General features: G+C 41.4%; 1 protein-coding gene across 1 annotated transcript in view; it reads left to right on the top strand.

The window, feature by feature from the left end:
- LOC311150167 (basement membrane-specific heparan sulfate proteoglycan core protein-like) overlaps window positions 1-9,476 on the top strand; it is a gene marked incomplete at its 5' end in the record, with an annotated part of 158,638 nt that extends 149,162 nt beyond the window's left edge. Inside the window, 13 exons of the mRNA XM_084187486.1 lie at window positions 68-275; window positions 480-701; window positions 1,077-1,321; window positions 1,591-1,762; window positions 3,653-3,775; window positions 4,653-4,709; window positions 5,848-5,923; window positions 6,169-6,253; window positions 6,716-6,790; window positions 7,496-7,566; window positions 7,772-7,855; window positions 8,515-8,618; window positions 8,870-9,476. Coding sequence (XP_084043612.1) covers window positions 68-275; window positions 480-701; window positions 1,077-1,321; window positions 1,591-1,762; window positions 3,653-3,775; window positions 4,653-4,709; window positions 5,848-5,923; window positions 6,169-6,253; window positions 6,716-6,790; window positions 7,496-7,566; window positions 7,772-7,855; window positions 8,515-8,618; window positions 8,870-9,042 — 1,695 coding nt within the window. The 3' untranslated portion in view covers window positions 9,043-9,476. The remainder of the gene's footprint in view (window positions 1-67; window positions 276-479; window positions 702-1,076; window positions 1,322-1,590; window positions 1,763-3,652; window positions 3,776-4,652; window positions 4,710-5,847; window positions 5,924-6,168; window positions 6,254-6,715; window positions 6,791-7,495; window positions 7,567-7,771; window positions 7,856-8,514; window positions 8,619-8,869) is intronic.
- Between the last annotated feature and the right edge of the window lie 8,938 nt (window positions 9,477-18,414).

The raw sequence follows: 18,414 nt of genomic DNA, 5'->3' as shown, positions 1-18,414 counted from the left end.
CAACCACGTCCTCAGACCCCACTTGAAATACATTCATGCATTCATTCATTGTGGTGTTGTGTTTCAGAATGGAGGGGTGTGCCAGGACTCTGAGGCCAGTCTGTACAAGTGTAGCTGTCCCAGAGGATTCACAGGGAGTAACTGCCAGCACCACTCCTCCCTGCACTGCCACCCAGAGGCTTGTGGACCGGACGCCACCTGCATCAACCGTCAGAACACCCTGGGCTACGACTGCCGATGCCACCTGGGCAAGTCTGGAAACAAGTGCATGGATGGTAAGGGAAACAGGTTTTCTTCCTGAGCAATGCCCACTTTCCTGTATTGCCATTGAGGCATAATCACACCTTACTAGATATAATAGAAATTCTCTCAATATCTTGTTTGTTTGTTTTTAGGCATTTTGGTCACATAATATCTCAACATCTTGTTTTTTTGTGGCATTTTTATCTTAACATCTTGTTGATGTTTGTTTCCTCTAGGTGAATTGGTGACTACTCCCCTGTTTGATGGTTTGGACTCGTACATTGAGTACCCTGCCCTGACCAACATCCACAACGACCTGCGCATCGAGATGGAGTTCAAACCCATGGACCAGGACGGCCTGATGTTCTTCAGCGTGGGCAAGAAGATGAAGACAGAGGACTTTGTCTCCCTGGAGATGGTAGACGGATACGTGCAGTTCCGCTATGAACTGGGGACTGGTGAGAGCATAAAGATATAGTATAATAATATCTATAGTATACTACTATTTTACGTGTGTATTGTGATAGCTACTCAACCTGGTGTATCCTCTCCGACTGTTACCTTAAGCTTGTTATGGTTGTGCCATAGATTCTTGAATCTTAACTTATAGATCGAGTCTCCAAACACTGTAACTCTGTTGACCGATACGATCAGGGAATCTGTTGTCTCGGGTTTAAGTATCTCCGCTGTTTCATTGGCCTAGTTTTCACACGAAGCACCTCTCAGGCACCCACAAAACAGTGGAAAGGAAATTAGCAAGCCACTAGCAAGCACTGACGCGCTCAGACATAGTGCCGTAGTGGAAACCATGCTACTACTGTCTTTGTTTCCAGGCCAAGCTGTCCTGCGCAGTCCTGAGCCGGTCACCCTTGGCCAGTGGCACCGCATGGAAGCCGGGCGCCTCGACAAGGATGGCTCTCTGACGGTTGACGGTGGTCGGGAGGTCAGGAGGTCGTCGCCAGGCAAGGCCCAGGGCCTGAACATCCATACCCCCATGTACCTGGGAGGAGTCCCCAACATGGAGATCGTACCCAAGGCCCTTAATATCAGTGATCTGTTTGTTGGATGCATAGGAGAGGTGAGCTCAACACACACACACACACAGAGGGAGAGTGAGAGACGTGATGATTCATGATTCCCTCTATTACCATTCATAACCACTTATGTCATGTTTATAATCACCTTAGTACCTCCACAATGTCACGTCGGATATCCAGATACAGAACAGTCACAGAATATCTGTGTACAATAGTGGTGGAAAACAAATATGACAAATGTCTTATTTTCCCTGATCATTTGACTTGATTGGACCTTTAACCTCTACCATGTTTATTGTCCCTTGTCCAGGTGTCCATCAATGGTAAGAAGGTGGACCTGTCCTACAGCTTCACAGACAGCATGGCCATCGTCCAGTGTAAGGACAACAGTCCCTGTGACCGCAACCCCTGTCTGAACGGGGCCAGATGCATGCCCAGCGCTGAATATGAGTACCAGTGTCTCTGCAAGGATGGCTTCGAGGGTGAGTCCATTGTAAATGTTAAATGACTTACAATCTATGGCATTTCAGTTTGGTTAGAGCTATATGCCATAGATTGAGTTAAGAATTGGCATTCAATAACCCTATGCTAACCTATTCTGAAAATAATATTTACCAAATCAAAAATGTAATCATCAAATCAAATTAAATTGTATTCGTCACATGCTTTGTGAACATGTGTAGACTAGCAGTGAAATGCTTACTTACAGGCCCTTCCCAACAATGCAGAGATAAAATAAAATAAATAATAGAAAGATAATAACACGAGAAATAAATACACAATGAGTAACGATAACTTGGCTATATACACGGGGTACCAGTACCTAGTCGATGTGCAGGGGTACGAGGTAATTGAGGTAGATACACTACATTACCAAAAGTATGTGGACACCTGCTTGTCGAACATCTCGTTCCAAAATCATGGGCATTAATATGGAGTTGGTCTCCCCTTTGCTGCTATAACAGCCTCCAATTTTCTGGGAAGGCTTTCCGCTAGATTTTGAAACATTGCTGCAGGGACTTGCTTCCATTCAGCCACAAGAGCATTAGTGAGGTCGGACACTGATGTTGGGCGATTAGGCCTGGCTCGCAGTCGGCGTTCCAATTCATCCCAAAGGTGTTCGATGGGGTTGAGGTCAGTGCTCTGTGCAGGCCAGTCAAGTTCTTCCATACCGACAAACCATTTCTGTATGGACCTCGCTTTGTGCACAGGGGCATTGTCATGCTGAAACAGGAAAGGGCCTTCCCCGAACTGTTGCCAGAAAATTGGAAGCACAGAATCGTATAGAATGTCATTGTATGCTGTAGGGTTAAGATTTCCCTTTACTGGATCTAAGGGGCCTAGCCCAAACCATGAAAAACACCACCAGACCATTATGCCTCCTCCACCAAACTTTACAGTTGGCACTATACATTGGGGCAGGTAGTGTTCTCCTGGCATCCGCCAAACCCAGATTCGTCTGTCAAACTGCCAGATGGTGAAACATGATTCATCACTCCAGAGAACGCGTTTCCACTGCTCCAGAGTCCAATGGCATCGAGCTTTACACCACTCCAGCCGACGCTTGGCATTGTGCATGGTGATCTTAGGCTTGTGTGCAGCTGCTCGGCCATGGAAACCCATTTCATGAAGCTCTCGACAAACAGTTGCTTCCAGAGGCAGTTTGGAACTCGGTAGTGAGTGTTGCAGCCGAGGACAGACGATTTTTACGCGCTTCAGCACTCGGCGGTCCCGTTCTGTGAGCTTGTGTGGCCTACCACTTCGCGGCTGAGACGTTGTTGCTCCTAGATGTTTCCACTTCACAATAACAGCACTTACCGTTGACCGGGGCAGCTCTAGCAGGGCAGAAATCTGACTAACTGACTTGTTGGAAAGGTGGCATCCTATGACGGTGCCACGTTGAAAGTCACTGAGCTCTTCAGTACGGGCCATTCTACTGCCAATGTTTGATTCTACTGCCAATGTTTGTCTATGGAGATTGCATGGCTGTGTGCTCGATTTTATACACCTGTCAGCAACGGGTGTGGCTGAAATAGCAAAATCCACTAATTTGAAGGGGTGTCCACATACTTTTGTATGTATAGTGTATGTACATATAGGTAGGGATAAAGTGACTAGGCAACAGGATAGATAATACATTTACATTTACATTTTAGTCATTTAACAGACGCTCTTATCCAGAGCGACTTACAGTATAAACAGTAGCAGCAGCATATGTGATGAGTCAAGAGTTAGTGCAAAGATGGGTCAATGCAGATAGTCCTATTGGTTAACTATTTAGAAAATGTCACTGCAGTGTGTATCTGTCCTCCTGATGCCACTTTGACCCCTCTAACCCTGACCACTGACCCCTGTCTCTGTGCCCTCTCCAGGTGAGCGCTGTGAGGTGGTGAAGGATACCTGCCAGAGCAGTGACCAGTGCCAGAATGGAGGCAGCTGTGTGAATGGCCAGTGTGTGTGTCCTATAGGCTTCAATGGCCCCATCTGTGGGCAGAGTGAGTACTGCTCTCTTACCTTCCTATACACTGGACACAACGCAACCATTCCACTACATCTTGGTCCTCTGTAGGGCTCTTGGTGGTCCTCTGTAGCTCCGTTGGTAGAGCATGGCACTGGCAGTGGCAACGTCAGCATAGTGGGTTCGATTCCCGGGACCACCCATACGTAAAAAATGTACGCATGACTGTAAGTCGCTTTGGATAAAAGCGTCTGCTAAATGGCATATTATATTTATTATATTATCTTGAGATGCAACTTTGTTATCATAGAGAATGAGGGAGACCAGCAGAACAAATGGAACAATTCTGGATAGAGAATCTGGATAAGGAATCATTAGAACCTAATTATAACGCTTCAGAATGTATTCACTGGTGGCAATATATTGTATTTTAGTTTTCTACCAATTACTCCAAGAATTACCCTGTTACCATAAAAGCTGATGTATGGTATAATTGTGAATGAGGACTTTGTTTGCAGCACTGTGTCTTTATTAGCTAGGAGATAAAGATATCTGTGGAGATACCATGAAATCGCTTCACAGTAGCACTGTGTATATGTTCGCTTTAGAATACGCCCTTATCATCTTGACCGAGATAATAGTTACCAGTAGACATAACGGATAAGTGCTAAATGACTAAAATGTAAATAACAATCTCTGTCCCATAGGGCATTGCATTAGCTAGACCTCAACCAGACCGCTCGTCTAAGGAATGGTCCCATATGAAGATGATTCTCCACACCCTAACCTCCATACCATAACATCAGACAGCTAGTCTATAGGATCCAGCAGTGCTCTGAAGTGTTGGGTGTCAAAGCCACATGATCTAATGTGTCTTACTCCAGGCCTCTCATGGTTGTATCCCACACACACAGGCCAGGTCTCCAGCTTCGCCGAGGCCCTGTGGAATTTGGAGGGTAGTGGGGGGAATGGTACAGTATCCCTCCCTTCAGTTCTGCCTGACATAACCGTGACTAACCGTCAGGGGCCCCACCGACCGACCTGAGGGCCCCAAAGAGTCCCCGCGGGTCCCCGCCGCCAGCCTAACACACTCAGCAAATCAGAGAAACAAGTCACTTACACGACACGTATACTATACTACCAAACCAACACTACACATGTCTGTACTGTACTCAACTGGTGGCTGGGGTTCCTATCTGTGACATGTTGGGAGAGGGGAATTCTATGTTGTTAAAGGCTAAGTGTACTGTAGCATGCAGATGGATATTACGTCATCTTGCGGTTGTGTCTCAGCAGCTTTTGGCCTTGTGACACTTTTTCTTTGTCTTGTTTTAGATACCGTATAGGTTTTAAATGTAGAATTCCCCTTTTTTCCTCTCCTAAACAAGCGTCCTGTCGAGTCTGACATAATAACCAACCACTCACTGCAACAAGAACTTCTGTTCCGTCTCCCGTCTTCCGAACTGCCTGTCCAAAACAACAACAGAAACAACTATTTTTTTCTCCACTACTGCTGTCGTTGGGAACTGAGAATGTGAAATGCATTTTTCTACATATTGGTACAAGGATGTTCGTTGTCAGTTACTAACCACTAAAAGTATTTTTATGAAAGGATTATGATGTGAAAGCTGTTTGGGTGTGAAACTCCTGAAGATGATAACTACGCATGGAGTACTCAATCTTCTGGGTCTACACTGCACTGTGATACCTGTATCTTTAGACTCAACAAACATAGTGTGTGTAAGGAATGACGTACTATGGAGACTGTCATCTGACTGTGGAGTTTTGTACAGTTTGTCTGTCAATACAGAATCTGCAATCTGCAACATTGGTATAAAATACTGTATTAAGGAATACGTGTCAAAAATAGAGCTATTTGAAATATTAATACAAATATTGTTCCTAAAGTCAAATGATAAGAAAATGCTCTTTGTCTTTTCCCCTCTTTCCATGTCTTTCTTCGCTCTTGTGTAACTACTGTAGTTTCTAACTGAGCCAGTTGGACGGTTCTATTCACCCTGCTGCCACCGGAGGGAGCTCTAACACTTAGGATCACTATGGCAACATACAGGAAACTGAAGTGCTGTGTTTTCTACTCTATTTTTATAGATGCCCCCATTGAGTATGCTGCTCAATTCTATGACAACGGTTACCTTTCTCTTCCCAAGACTATCTTCCCCAGAAGGTGAGCCAGAGTTTCCTAAGTGGGGAAAGCAGCAACTTTCTTTAAGCTGTATCAGTTTCCTTCTCTAAAATTGTCACTATTGTAGTGAGGCATTGACGTGGTCTTTGTAGTTTTAAATCTCTTTCTCTCTCTCTCCCTCTCTCTCTCTCTCTCTCTCTCTCTCTCTCTCTCGCTCTCGCTCTCGCTCTCGCTCTCGCTCTCGCTCTCTATCTCTCTCTGTGTGTGTGTGTGTGTGTGTGTTGCAGCGGCCCTGATGCTCCAGAGACCATCGAGATGGAGCTCAAGGTCAACACCTCCTCCAAAGAGGGCCTGATCCTGTGGCAGGGAGTGGTATGTCCTAACCTAGTCACCGTATTACTAATAATAACCTAGTCACCGGGGCATTACTCAGCACTCCTTATCATCCTTACTATCTAATCACGTATTTACCAATAACCCACCTATACAGCATTACCTACATTTTACACTCACTGTCAGTAATAATACATTGGATATTTATAAAGCTTTTCTAAGACTCAAAGAGGTTCGCTGACATTCAACTGCTCTTTTCTGTTTGGTTATTAATAATGTTTGGCTCTCACAGCTCACTCCTTACTCATTGCATTGAGATTGATGCAACTTACAGACTGGCTGTTGGTTTGGCATGTTGGCTCTGAGCGAGCCATGTCACAGTTCCAGGTCCAGGCATGGTTTGTCATGGTTTTGACAGCACTGTTTTGTTTGACTGCACTGCATGTTGCCTGGTTGCTGCTTTGCCTCTCTAACCCGACCCCCCCCTGCCATCTTCCCCAGGAACCCTTTAATGGCGCTAGCCATTTCCGCAAGATGCATGCTAGTAAAAAGGTATCCACCTCACCAAAACACCTGGTAAATATGGTATATTTCAGGATATGTACTTCACAGGAGGTTGGTGGCACCTTAATTGGGGAGGACGGGCTCAAAGTAATGGCTGGAATGGAATAAATGGCATGATAATCAAACTCATCAAACACATGGCTTCCATTATTATGAGCCGTCCTCCCTTCAGCAGCCTCCTGTGATGTACTTCATGTATAGATGTATTGTGAGATAATTTGACAGTCTTACACTACTATGGACTACATGTTTTGAAATGTACAACAATCTGGATAAGGCTACTTGGATCTATATATATTGTTGTCTCCGGCTGGAGCAGCCTACTACTTTTAGTTATCTAATCAATTCAATCAATCAATCTTTAACATTTACATTTACATTTTAGTCATTTAACAATGTACTATAATATGCACCATGGCTGTGGCAGCTTCAATGCTTATTGTTATGTTGCATGTAACTTAGTTTGTACTGTACTCCCAAAAGGAGCTTGATTCAGGTTTGTGATCAAAGTTTGAATAGGTATACAAATATATTTGCATGTATCTTATACAATACAGGCAACTCCACAAGTCTTATTTACAGAAAACATGTACACTTAGTATATGAAAAAATCCATTATGGTTTTAAAATATGATCCATATATATATATGATATATGATATTTTTTTGTCTGTCATTACTTTCCTATAATGTGTCACCTAAACAACTTTATTTCCAGGAACTTGGAGATCAAGGCAAGGGCAAAGACTTTATAAGTCTTGGTCTGCAAAATGGACACTTAGTCTTCAGGTAAGAAAGCATCACTGTCATGACTGTTTTTCTTTTTGATTATTGTGGTTTCCTAAGGAATATGCCATGCTTACGGGTCATATATAACTAATTGGTAAAGTATTGTTTGCACCAGTCCTAAATAAGCACATAGGTGATCATTCTCCTCTATGTAGTCCTACTGTAGTAGTAATGCTACTGTTGCATGTTCCCTGTCTGTCCACAGCTACCAGCTGGGCAGTGGAGAGTCTCAGATACAGTCCAGAAAGCCCATCAATGATGGCAGGTGGCACAAGGTCACTGCTGTGAGGTACTGTGCAATTCATGACCTTCCACTCTCATGTTCTGATACACCTCCTATTATCAGTCCCTCCATGATTCCACCATTCTGCGATCGCAATTTTCTTTGTTAAATCAATTCCCTTGCATATTTGGGCTTGCATATTTGACCAATCACCGCACTATTTCCGCTTAAAACAGTGAAATCATCGCAATATTATCGTATTAAACTGAGCCATCACCACAGTACAAAAAGGAGGCTCACAATTTCAACCAATCACCGCACATTTACCGCATAATATGGTTCAGTCAAGCCAGACGTCAACAAACGGTTTCCCTTGTCAGCACATTTTCGCGACAAATATTGCCATGCAAAATCTCAAAATTGCTTCAGCAAAATCAAGCATTTTTGCTCGCAAATATCACAAAATATCTTGGAGGGACTGTATTTTTTACTTTTTATTTTTCACGTCTTCTTCATCTTGTGTTTTCATACAGTGTCTTTAAAAATGGATTTATAATGAATATCTAATGTCACTGATAGATCTATTTTGAATTGATTTTTGGTAGTGGTGTATTTTCTCAATGAATGTACTCTCTCTGTGCTTTGTGGCGAAGTGTCTTGTGCTTTGTGACAAAGTGTCTTGATCATACGAGTAAGGGAAGTTTTCTGTGTGTGTGTGTGATCAGAACTGGTAAACAGGGATATATTCAGGTAGACGGAGGAGCCATTCAACGAGGACAATCACAAGGCAAAAGCATCATGGTGAACACCAAAGGCAACGTATACCTGGGTACGTCACCTTCCTGTTAGGGACCTGTTGGGAAAATGTCAAGTATTATATTTCAAAGTCTCCAAAGAGTAGAGAAATACAGTACCTTAAATATCCTGTTTTCAAAGTGTCTAAAGTGTACAAACTTACAGTGTCCCAAATCTGTAGGGAAATGACTGACTGACAGAGGTGATATCGTGTCTTCTCTAAGAACATGCACTGAGTGTGTGTGTGTGTGTGTGTGTGTGTGTGTGTCTGTTTGTTTGTTACAGGGGGAGCCCCAGACATATCTGCGATGACGGGAGGGAAGTTCTCCTCGGGGCTCACAGGCTGTGTGAGGAACCTGTCTCTGATGAACGCCCGGCCGGGAGAGCAGCCAGCTAGACCCATCGAGCTACAGGCTGCCGCAGAGAATGGCATCAACGTGGGGCGCTGCTCCTCATAGACCTATAGCAGCCCCCCCCACACACACACACACACACACACACACACACACAGAGACTATGGAGACAAGATACAATCAGACTCACAGAGAGACTTACACACATGCATACAGACATACATACAGTCAGTTTGAAAAAAACTTGGTGCTTTGCTGCTACCAAAAACAAAGCTACACAAAATGATATTTTTCTCTGTGTGCATTAAACCCCCTCCCCCCAAAAGTGACAAAATATTGATATTAACAAGTCTTCACTTCCTTAGTGTTGCTCTGGATAAGTGCGTCTGCTAAATGATGTAAATGTAAATGTATTCTCAATGAAGGACACAGGAGATCCAGTACAGTTTACATACTCCCAGCAGTAGCTTTTAGTCATGAGAAAAATAGTAAAATGCTATAGGCCTTCTACGATGGGTCAGATCCTATGGAGTTGGAGATGTTTTTACAGCACTGAATTTTTATTTATATACATATAAATATATATTATATATTTGTGGGGGCAACATGCGAACTAACCATAACTGCTCTTCTTTGTCTTATATTTTGGGTTCCAGGGCTTTTTTATAGGGCCTAGTTGTGTTAATACTTGAAGACATTAAGGCCTTCTTCTTTCTTCACTTCTGTAGGGGAACCTTAGGGGTGAGCATGCTTACAGACTTGTCACACTATTGGGAGAGGGGTCACAGAGGTCACGGCACAAAGCAGCATCAAGACACATCTCAGGGGAAGACAGGATTTTAAAAACAAACAGAACGCTATTAGATGTACTGGTGCTTTTCTATTCTGCCAAATCGTTTCTGATCTGATTCTGAAATCACTTGCCTTCCCTAGTAGCATGGTTCCCTTTTTTGTGTCTGTAATTGTTTAGTTTTTTTACTTGGTGCTATTAAGTCAGAAATGAAAATACAGCCCACTAACACTAACAGTTATTTGTCTGTCTCCTTATAATAATGTAGTACGTGTTTGAAAGAATATCAGTGTAAAACACATGCTACACATGTGCCTACTTTCTTTCACCTCTCCTGAGGTAGGGGAGGTTGTGTTGTTCTCCAAGATATGCATGAGATCTGAGGTTTATTTGATTATTAGCTGAAATCTTCATCATTTAAGTGTCTCCTTCAACATCCTATTTGATTGAGTAGATCTCAAAAGACATCAAGGAGGTGTTTTTAAGAATGAATGGCGATTGTATTATGATGTTTTTTTTATTATGAGTGGTTCTGAGAATTATAAGACATTTTGTCATTTTACTTCTGCAGTAACAATCATGTGCCAACTATCTGCCAGTCAGGTAAAATATCAGTTTAGTCTGGTTATGTGTGTGAGAGTGTCTACGTGTGTACTTCAAAAAGTTTAGTATGTATGTGTTGCCCCTCAACCCCACCCTCTCTTTAAACCCCTATATGATGTTTGTGTATGAACTGTATATGTTACTGTATGTGTTTGTACTGAATGCGTGAGTCTTGCCATCTAAATCCTCAGGAGGGTCAACGCAGAACTGCCTCAAGATGTTCCTCAGTCATTTTCAGGTTCAGTAGCAATTAGCCTTAGTTACGGTCTTATAGAACTAACAAGTCTGATATTGAACTCTTAACAGCTGCATCATTTTGTTAGCTGTTGTACCTAACACAGTTTGGAAGCACATTCATGCCAAAATCATTTTTATTTTGACATGGATATGGCTTCCGTAACTTGGGGTAAACATATTGGAGGGAGACTAACAGTAGACATACAGCAGTCAGAGTAGATTACTTCAGTAGTGGGAGAAAGCCGTTGAAACCTCCCTGGTGGGGTGCTCGCTAGCTGTGACCTATGGAGCTCCAATGAGCATGCTCGCCCACACTGGTTTACCTCATGACAAATATAACATCATGGCATCAAAGTTCACTTCATGAGGTTCACAAACTTTTCACCTTTTGTAATCTTAAGATTATGTTGATTAATATTCTGAAAATGAGCACCGTCAGTTAACTTAAAGTTGCTTCATTTTTATTTTCTTTCCTTTTTTTTTTCTTTTTAATGTCTGTTCATTTCAGGCTTGATTCTGCTGTTGTAGAGCGATCAGAAAAGCTTGCCATTCTTTTTTTTTCTTGGGTTATTGTGTATTGCCTCCCCACATCCCCCTGTTCCCTTCATGTTTGATTTTTAATACCTTTCCTCCAAGAGTGTCTTGCCCCACTGGCGTTCCCACCATGACCTCTCAGTCCATACAGTCTCAGTGGACTGAATGTGCAACAAATGTGGTAACCGACTGTAACATCAGCCTGAGAAGGGGTTGTCAACTGGTTTGTGCTAGAGACAAATGGATGTGTCATTTGGCTATCAGATTAGATGACAAAATGGAGGATTAGGCTCAGCTACTGTATGTTACACTCTTTGAGTTACCATTACTCATTGGGAAATGTTAGTGTGTTTATTGTGTAATTGACAGGAGTTGTGGCCAAAACACAGCATAAACACAGATGAGAAAACGTCACACAATCACAAATCATTAATACATTGAATGTCCTATTTGTGTGATCTTAATCATAAGATATAACTGGGTATGGATGATGTACTGAGTATTTATAAAGTAAATATCATCATTTATGAAGATATTATTTCACCTTTTTTGAAATTGTTAATATTGTCTATGTTTCATTTTTAGATTAAAGACAAATGTTGAAAAAGAGTGTCACAACATTCTAGTGAATGGAAGTGTACTACACATGATATTATTGTCCATTGGGTGATACTGCTCTTGTTCCTGACTGTACCATTTCCAGTGTTGGAAGGAAGGACTCTCCCCCTTCCTCAATGTTTCTTAATTAAAACAACATTCATGTGCTATTTATAATCTTGTGAGTTGTATTATTTTGCCAGTCATATTATTTTTTACCTAGTTGTATTTTTTTCTCTGTCATATTATTTTTCTTTTATACTTATTTTGACGCTATAGACTGTTGCAGCCATACAGTATGTGCAGTCGTTTATTCCCCATATATGCCTCTTTAATATATTAATTCACTTTCAGTTATTGTGTGCTCCAGGCCCAGGACATTCCAGAAATTATACGATCGTTACCCTTAATCCCCTTTCTGTTTGCTCTTCATCTTTAGTGGGTCAGCCCTTTACACAGGAGAGACCTGAGAAAGTGAGGATGATTACTTTATTACCAGGCCTATTGACAAAGTCTAATGTTTCCCATGGAAGTTACACCCAAATCAGGTTTCTGACATGGATATCATCAAAGTCATACTCTCTTACTGTATATGATGAGTATCAGATTAGATAAGGCAGGCTTAAATGTTTATATAATGTAATAAGTCACCATGATAGCATTTGAAAATGCTATTTTATTTCATTTCTTTGCTTTGCATTTCTTTGCTGCTTTGCTTACCTGCATTACATTAATGTTACATTGCAAGCGTGGATGGGGAAGTATCCCAACATGAAACACAAGACAAAATTTACAAATATTTCATACAGAAAATAAGTTCTTGCAGTAAGTCAAATAGTAGTGTTAGAGCCATTTTGTATGTGGAACGGAAATGTATTTGAAGATATTTGAATGATTTGTTATTTGAATAGACAAACAGTTTTTTAACCTTTCTTTGGGACTATTTTACTTTTTACCATTCATCAACCTTGGAATCTGTGTGGTAACAGGGCAATCTTATTGGCAGTAATTAATATAATTTAACTGCAATCAAGAACTCTTAAGTCTCATCTATGGAAACGCATATAACCAAGCTTGTATTTGGCATCTAAGGAAGTGGCCTTTGTGAACTCTAGGAAGCTTAGCCACTACAAGTAGTCATTGTTTAATCCACATTGTCTGTACATTGCACAAGACAATCTAGCCCTGAGATACATGCTGTAAGGGGCATTGTTAATAGTTTATTCTGGTTTACTTGTAACAACATTATTACTGGTATTCATAAGAAGCACTGAAATTGGGCTTCTAGAGTTCCAAATCATTGTCTCATTCAAACGGGAGGATGAGTAAACGTGTCGCATTATGTAGGGGGATTTGTAACCGAAGGTGCCAAAACAGAATGTGATACTTGGGTTGTCGTGAGAATTCAGTTTCAAGGTTAACGTTACCATGGCTATGTTATGTAAGAGGGATTATGCCATTGGCCATTTCTATTCAGTGTGGATGACTAGGGATCAAGGTTCGGGTAAAGGTCAAAGGTCAAACATTGTTCATATAAATATAACGTCAATACATCTGGAACATTTCTGGTTCTTCTTCTTCTTTTCCTTCTTTCCCCATGTATTCAAATAGAAAATAGAAAAATCCAAAATTGTATTTAAGTATACACAGAGTCACTGGTGTTGATCTGCTGTGTCTTTCAATAATGTTGAGCCATAGGACTGAAAGGAAACTTACCGATAATAGCAGGTACCATATCTTTTGCATCTAGTATTTTATGACATCGTCAATCTTCACTTGAAGCCCAACATGATAATACATCCATGTAAACTAAACTACACTAAGGAGTGTTGTGTCCCTATGACCTGATTTCAGGTGTAATAGCCAGTATTGGCCAGTATCCAATATTTATTTTGGTACTAATTTTATACTGGGACTATTGTGTCTTAATCTGTACCCACTCTATTCATACCTGAGTATTTTCACTTACAGTTAATGTTCTGTTTGTTGCACAATGTGCAGCTATGATTCAAAAGAAAGTTAGAGTCTATTTTGAAGCAAACCTGTACAGTCACATCCACAGACATGCATTAAAGGTCCAATGCAGCCGTTTATCTCAATATCAAATCATTTCTGGGTAACAATTAAGTATCTTACTGTGATTGTTTTCAATTTAAATTTTCAAAAAGAAACAAAATAGCTTTTTAGCAAAGAGTACTTTCTCAAGCAAGAATTTTGCTAGGACTGTCTGGGAGTGGTCTGAGTGGGGAGGGGGAAACTGAAAATGTGCTGTTATTGGCAGAGAGGTTTCAAACTCTCTTTCTTATTGGTCTATTAACTAATTTACTGCCTGGTGATGTCATTAGGCAAGCTAAAACTCCATCCCACCAAAAAAGGTTGAAATTTCAGGCTGTCTTTTCAAACAGTTTTTACACTAAAAGGCCATTATCATAATTTCCATAATTTCGCAGTATTATTCCAATCTCATAGTGTGGGAATATACACTGAGTGTGCAAAACATTAAGAACTGCTCTTTCCATGGCATAGACTGACCAGGTGAATACAGGTGAAAGCTATGATCCCTTATTGATGTTACTTGTTAAATCCACTTAAAATCAGTGTAGATGAAGGGAAAGAGACATGTTAAAGAAGGATTGTCAAGTCTTGAGACAATTGAGGCATAGAATGTGTGTGTGACATTAACAGGTTGAATGGGCAAGACAAAAGATGTAAGTATTTTGAACGGGGTATGTTAGTAGGTCCCAGGCGCAGCAGTTTGTGTCAAGAACTGCAACGCTGCTGGGTTTTTCACCCACAACAGTTTCCCATGTGTATCAAGAATGGTCCACCACCCAAAGGCCATCCAACCAGCCAATTTGACACAACTATGGGAAGCATTTGAGTCAACATGGGCCAGCATCACTGTGGAACGCTTTCGACACCTTGTAGAGTCCATGCTCCGACGAATTGAGGCTGTTCTGAGGGCAAAGGGGGGGGGGGGGGGGGGGGGATACTCTCACACTGCACATGTTCACGCCATGATACAATTGAAGTCAGAAGTTTTATTTCAGCTTTTATTTATTTCATCACATTCCCCTTCAGCCTTTCACAAGCGTCCCACAATAAGTTGGGTGAATTTTGGCCCATTCCTCCTGACAGAGCTGGTGTAACTGAGTCAGGTTTGTAGGCCTCCTTGCTCGCACACGCTTTTTCAGTTCTGCTCACAAATGTTCTATAGGATTGAGGTCAGGGCTTTGTGATGGCCACTCCAATACCTTTACTTTGTTGTCCTTAAGCCATTTTGCCACAACTTTGGAAGTATGCTTGGGGTCATTGTCCATTTGGAAGACCCATTTGCGACCAAGCTTAACTTCCTGACTGAGTCTTGAGATGTTGCTTCAATATATCCACATAATTTTCCTTCCTCATGATGCCATCTATTTTGTGAAGTGCACCAGTCCCTCCTGCAGCAAAGCACCCCCACAGCATGATGCTGCCACTCCCGTGCTTGACGGTTGGGATGGTGTTCTTCGGCTTGCAAGAGACCCCCTTTTTCCTCCAAACATAACGATGGTTATTATGGCCGAACAGTTCTATTTTTGTTTCATCAGACCAGAGGACATTTCTCAAAAAAGTACGATCTTTGTCCCCATGTGCAGTTGCAAACCGTAGTCTGGCTTTTTATGGCGGTTTTGGTGCAGTGGCTTCTTCCTTGCTGAGCGGCCTTTCAGGTTATGTCGATATAGGACTCGTTTTACTGTGGATATAGATACTTTTGTACCTGTTTCCTCCAGCATCTTCACAAGGTGCTTTGCTGTTGTTCTGGGATTGATTTGCACTTTTCGCACCAAAGTACGTTAATCTCTAGGAGACAGAACGCGTCTCCTTCCTGAGCGGTATGACGGCTGTGTGGTCCCATGGTGTTTATACTTGCATACTATTGTTTGTACAGATGAACGTGGTACCTTCAGGTGTTTGGAAATTGCTCCCAAGGATGAACCAGACTTGTGGAGGTCTACAATTGTTTTTCTGAGGTCTTGGCTGATTTCTTTTGATTTTTCCATGGTGTCAAGCAAAGAGGCACTGAGTTTGAAGGTAGGCCTTGAAATACATCCACAGGTACACCTCCAATTGACTCAAATTATGTCAATTAGCCTATCAGAAGCTTCTAAAGCCATGACATAATTTTCTGGAATTTTCCAAGCTGTTTAAAGGCACAGTCAACTTAGTGTATGTCAACTTCTGACCCACTGGAATTGTGATACAGTGAATTATAAGTGAAATAATCTGTCTGTAAACAATTGTTGGAAAAATTACTTGTGTCATGCACAAAGTAGATGTCCTAACCGACTTGCCAAAACTATAGTTTGTTAACAAGAGTGGTTGAAAAACAAGTTTTAATGACTCCAACCTAAGTGTATGTAAACTTCCGACTTCAACTGTATATGCGAGGACTACACATTCACATGCACACAAACGCGTGCACATCCCATGAAGTCCCCTCACATATCATGGTTGGGGCCCTTTTTTCCATGTCAGATTACATTTGGAAATAAGGCTTGGGAAGATACATTCTGGTCTATCTAAGCAGATACACCAATGAGAAACATTAAAGAAAATATGACCCCACACTCATCACCAGTAAGGACTGACAGTCTCTTAGGATTTGATACGTGTGGGCTTTGGTTAGAGTCTTTTCCGCTGGTCCACTGGCTTGAGCTGACGAACGTTTGATACAAATATAAGTATCAAGATTTACGAAAACACTCACCATGATCACGCATCAAAGTTTTGTACTTGCGCAACACAGAGGACTTGGTCTCAAATGTCGGTAGCACCCGGATGTCTGCAGTTTTAAATACAGGGATCCGTCCAGGTAGCGGCATCGCGTGGACATCTGCGAAGTTGTTGACTTAGTGGACGATTCTCTGAAAGTTCTTGCAGGACAGCACACTTTTGCTGGCGAGATGACCATCACACCTCTTCTTCCTTGGAGCCACACCATGTTCCTTGTAGAACGTTATCACTGCAGTCAGCTTATCTGTAGAAATTCTGAAACAATAAAATAAATTATTTTAATTACCTTTAATATGTGCTGAAAGGCACAATGTATTCTCAGCTCTTTTATTATATTGATGATACAGCCTATTACTAATTATTTCTTAAATACCTCAAACTTTTAATACTGTAACAGAAAACATCAAGTTGTATTACTCTAAAGAAAACTTACATGTAGGAACTTTAATGTTCCTCTGCAGATTTGCTGTCTATCAAGGAAATATAATGTCCTCTGTTTCCTTTCTTTTTGTTTGCTCCTTTTCCGAGGTTCATGGAAACAGGGATCTTGCCAATGAGCACTAATGTTTTTCATCTGAAAAATAAGACTAATAACAATCTATTATTCTTTAACATTCAGTCATCATCATCATTTATTTGAGCCAATAGATTTTCAAGTAACATCAATACACTTTCAATAACCTGTACTCATTGAAACGCATGTGTGAACACACACAAACTAGTTTTGTAAATAGGTCATGTTTGATATAAAGGTCAAGTACCAGTCAAAAGTTTGAACACACCTAATCATTCAAGGTTTTTTCTTTATTTTTACTATTTTCTACATTGTAGAATAATAGTGAAGACATCAAAACTATGAAATAACACATATGGAATCATGTATTAACCAAAAAAGTGTTAAACAAATCAAAATATATTTTATATTTTTGATTATTCAAATAGCCACCCTTTGCTTTGATGACAGCTTTGCTCACTCTTGGCATTCTCTAAACCAGCTTCACCTGGAATGCTTTTCCAACAATCTTGAAGGAGTTCCCTCATATGCTGAGCACTTGTTGGCTCCTTTTCCTTCACTCTGCCGTCTGACTCATCCCAAACCATCTCAATTGGGTTGAGGTTGGGGGATGGTGGAGGCTAGGTCATCTGATGCAGCACTCCATCACTCTCCTTCTTGGTAAAATAGCATTTACACAGCCTGGAGGTGTGTTGGGTCATTGTCCTGTTGAAAAACAAATTATAGTCCCACTAAGCCCAAACCAGATGGGATGGTGTATCGCTGCAGAATGCTGTGGTAGCCATGCTGGTTAAGTGTGCCTTGAATTCTAAATAAATCACAGACAGTGTCACCAGCAAAGCACCCCCAAGCCATAACACCTCTTCCTCCATGCGTCACGGTGGGAACTACACATGCGGAGATCATCCATTCACCCACACTGTGTCTCACAAAGACACGGCGGTTGGAACCAAAAATCTCAAATTTGGACTCCACACCAAATTACAAATTTCCACCGGTCTAATGTCCATTGCTCGTGTTTCTTGGCCCAAGCAGGTCTCTTCTTCTTATTGGTGTCCTTTAGTAGTGGTTTCTTTGCAGCAATTCGACCATGAAGACCTGATTCACACAGTCCCCTCTGAACAGTTGATGTTGAGATGTGTATGTAACGTGAACTCAGTGAAGCATTTATTTGGGCTGCAATTTCTGAGGCTGTTAACTGTAATGAACTTATCCTCTTCAGCAGAGGTAACTCTGGGTCTTCCATTCCTGTGGTGGTCCTCATTTACCAAATAGGGCTATCTTCTTTATACCCACCTGGTCACAACACAACTGATTGGCTCAAACACATTAAGAAGGAAAGAAATTCCACAAATTAACTTTTAAGAAGACACACCTGTTAACTGAAATGAATTCCAGGTGACTACCTCATGAAGTTGGTGGAGAG

The sequence above is a fragment of the Coregonus lavaretus genome (genome assembly GCF_964263955.1).
Source record: "Coregonus lavaretus genome assembly, chromosome: 22".
NCBI lineage: Eukaryota > Metazoa > Chordata > Actinopteri > Salmoniformes > Salmonidae > Coregonus > Coregonus lavaretus.
Note: the sequence above shows the minus strand (reverse complement) of the source record. Positions and strands in the feature narration are given on the sequence as shown.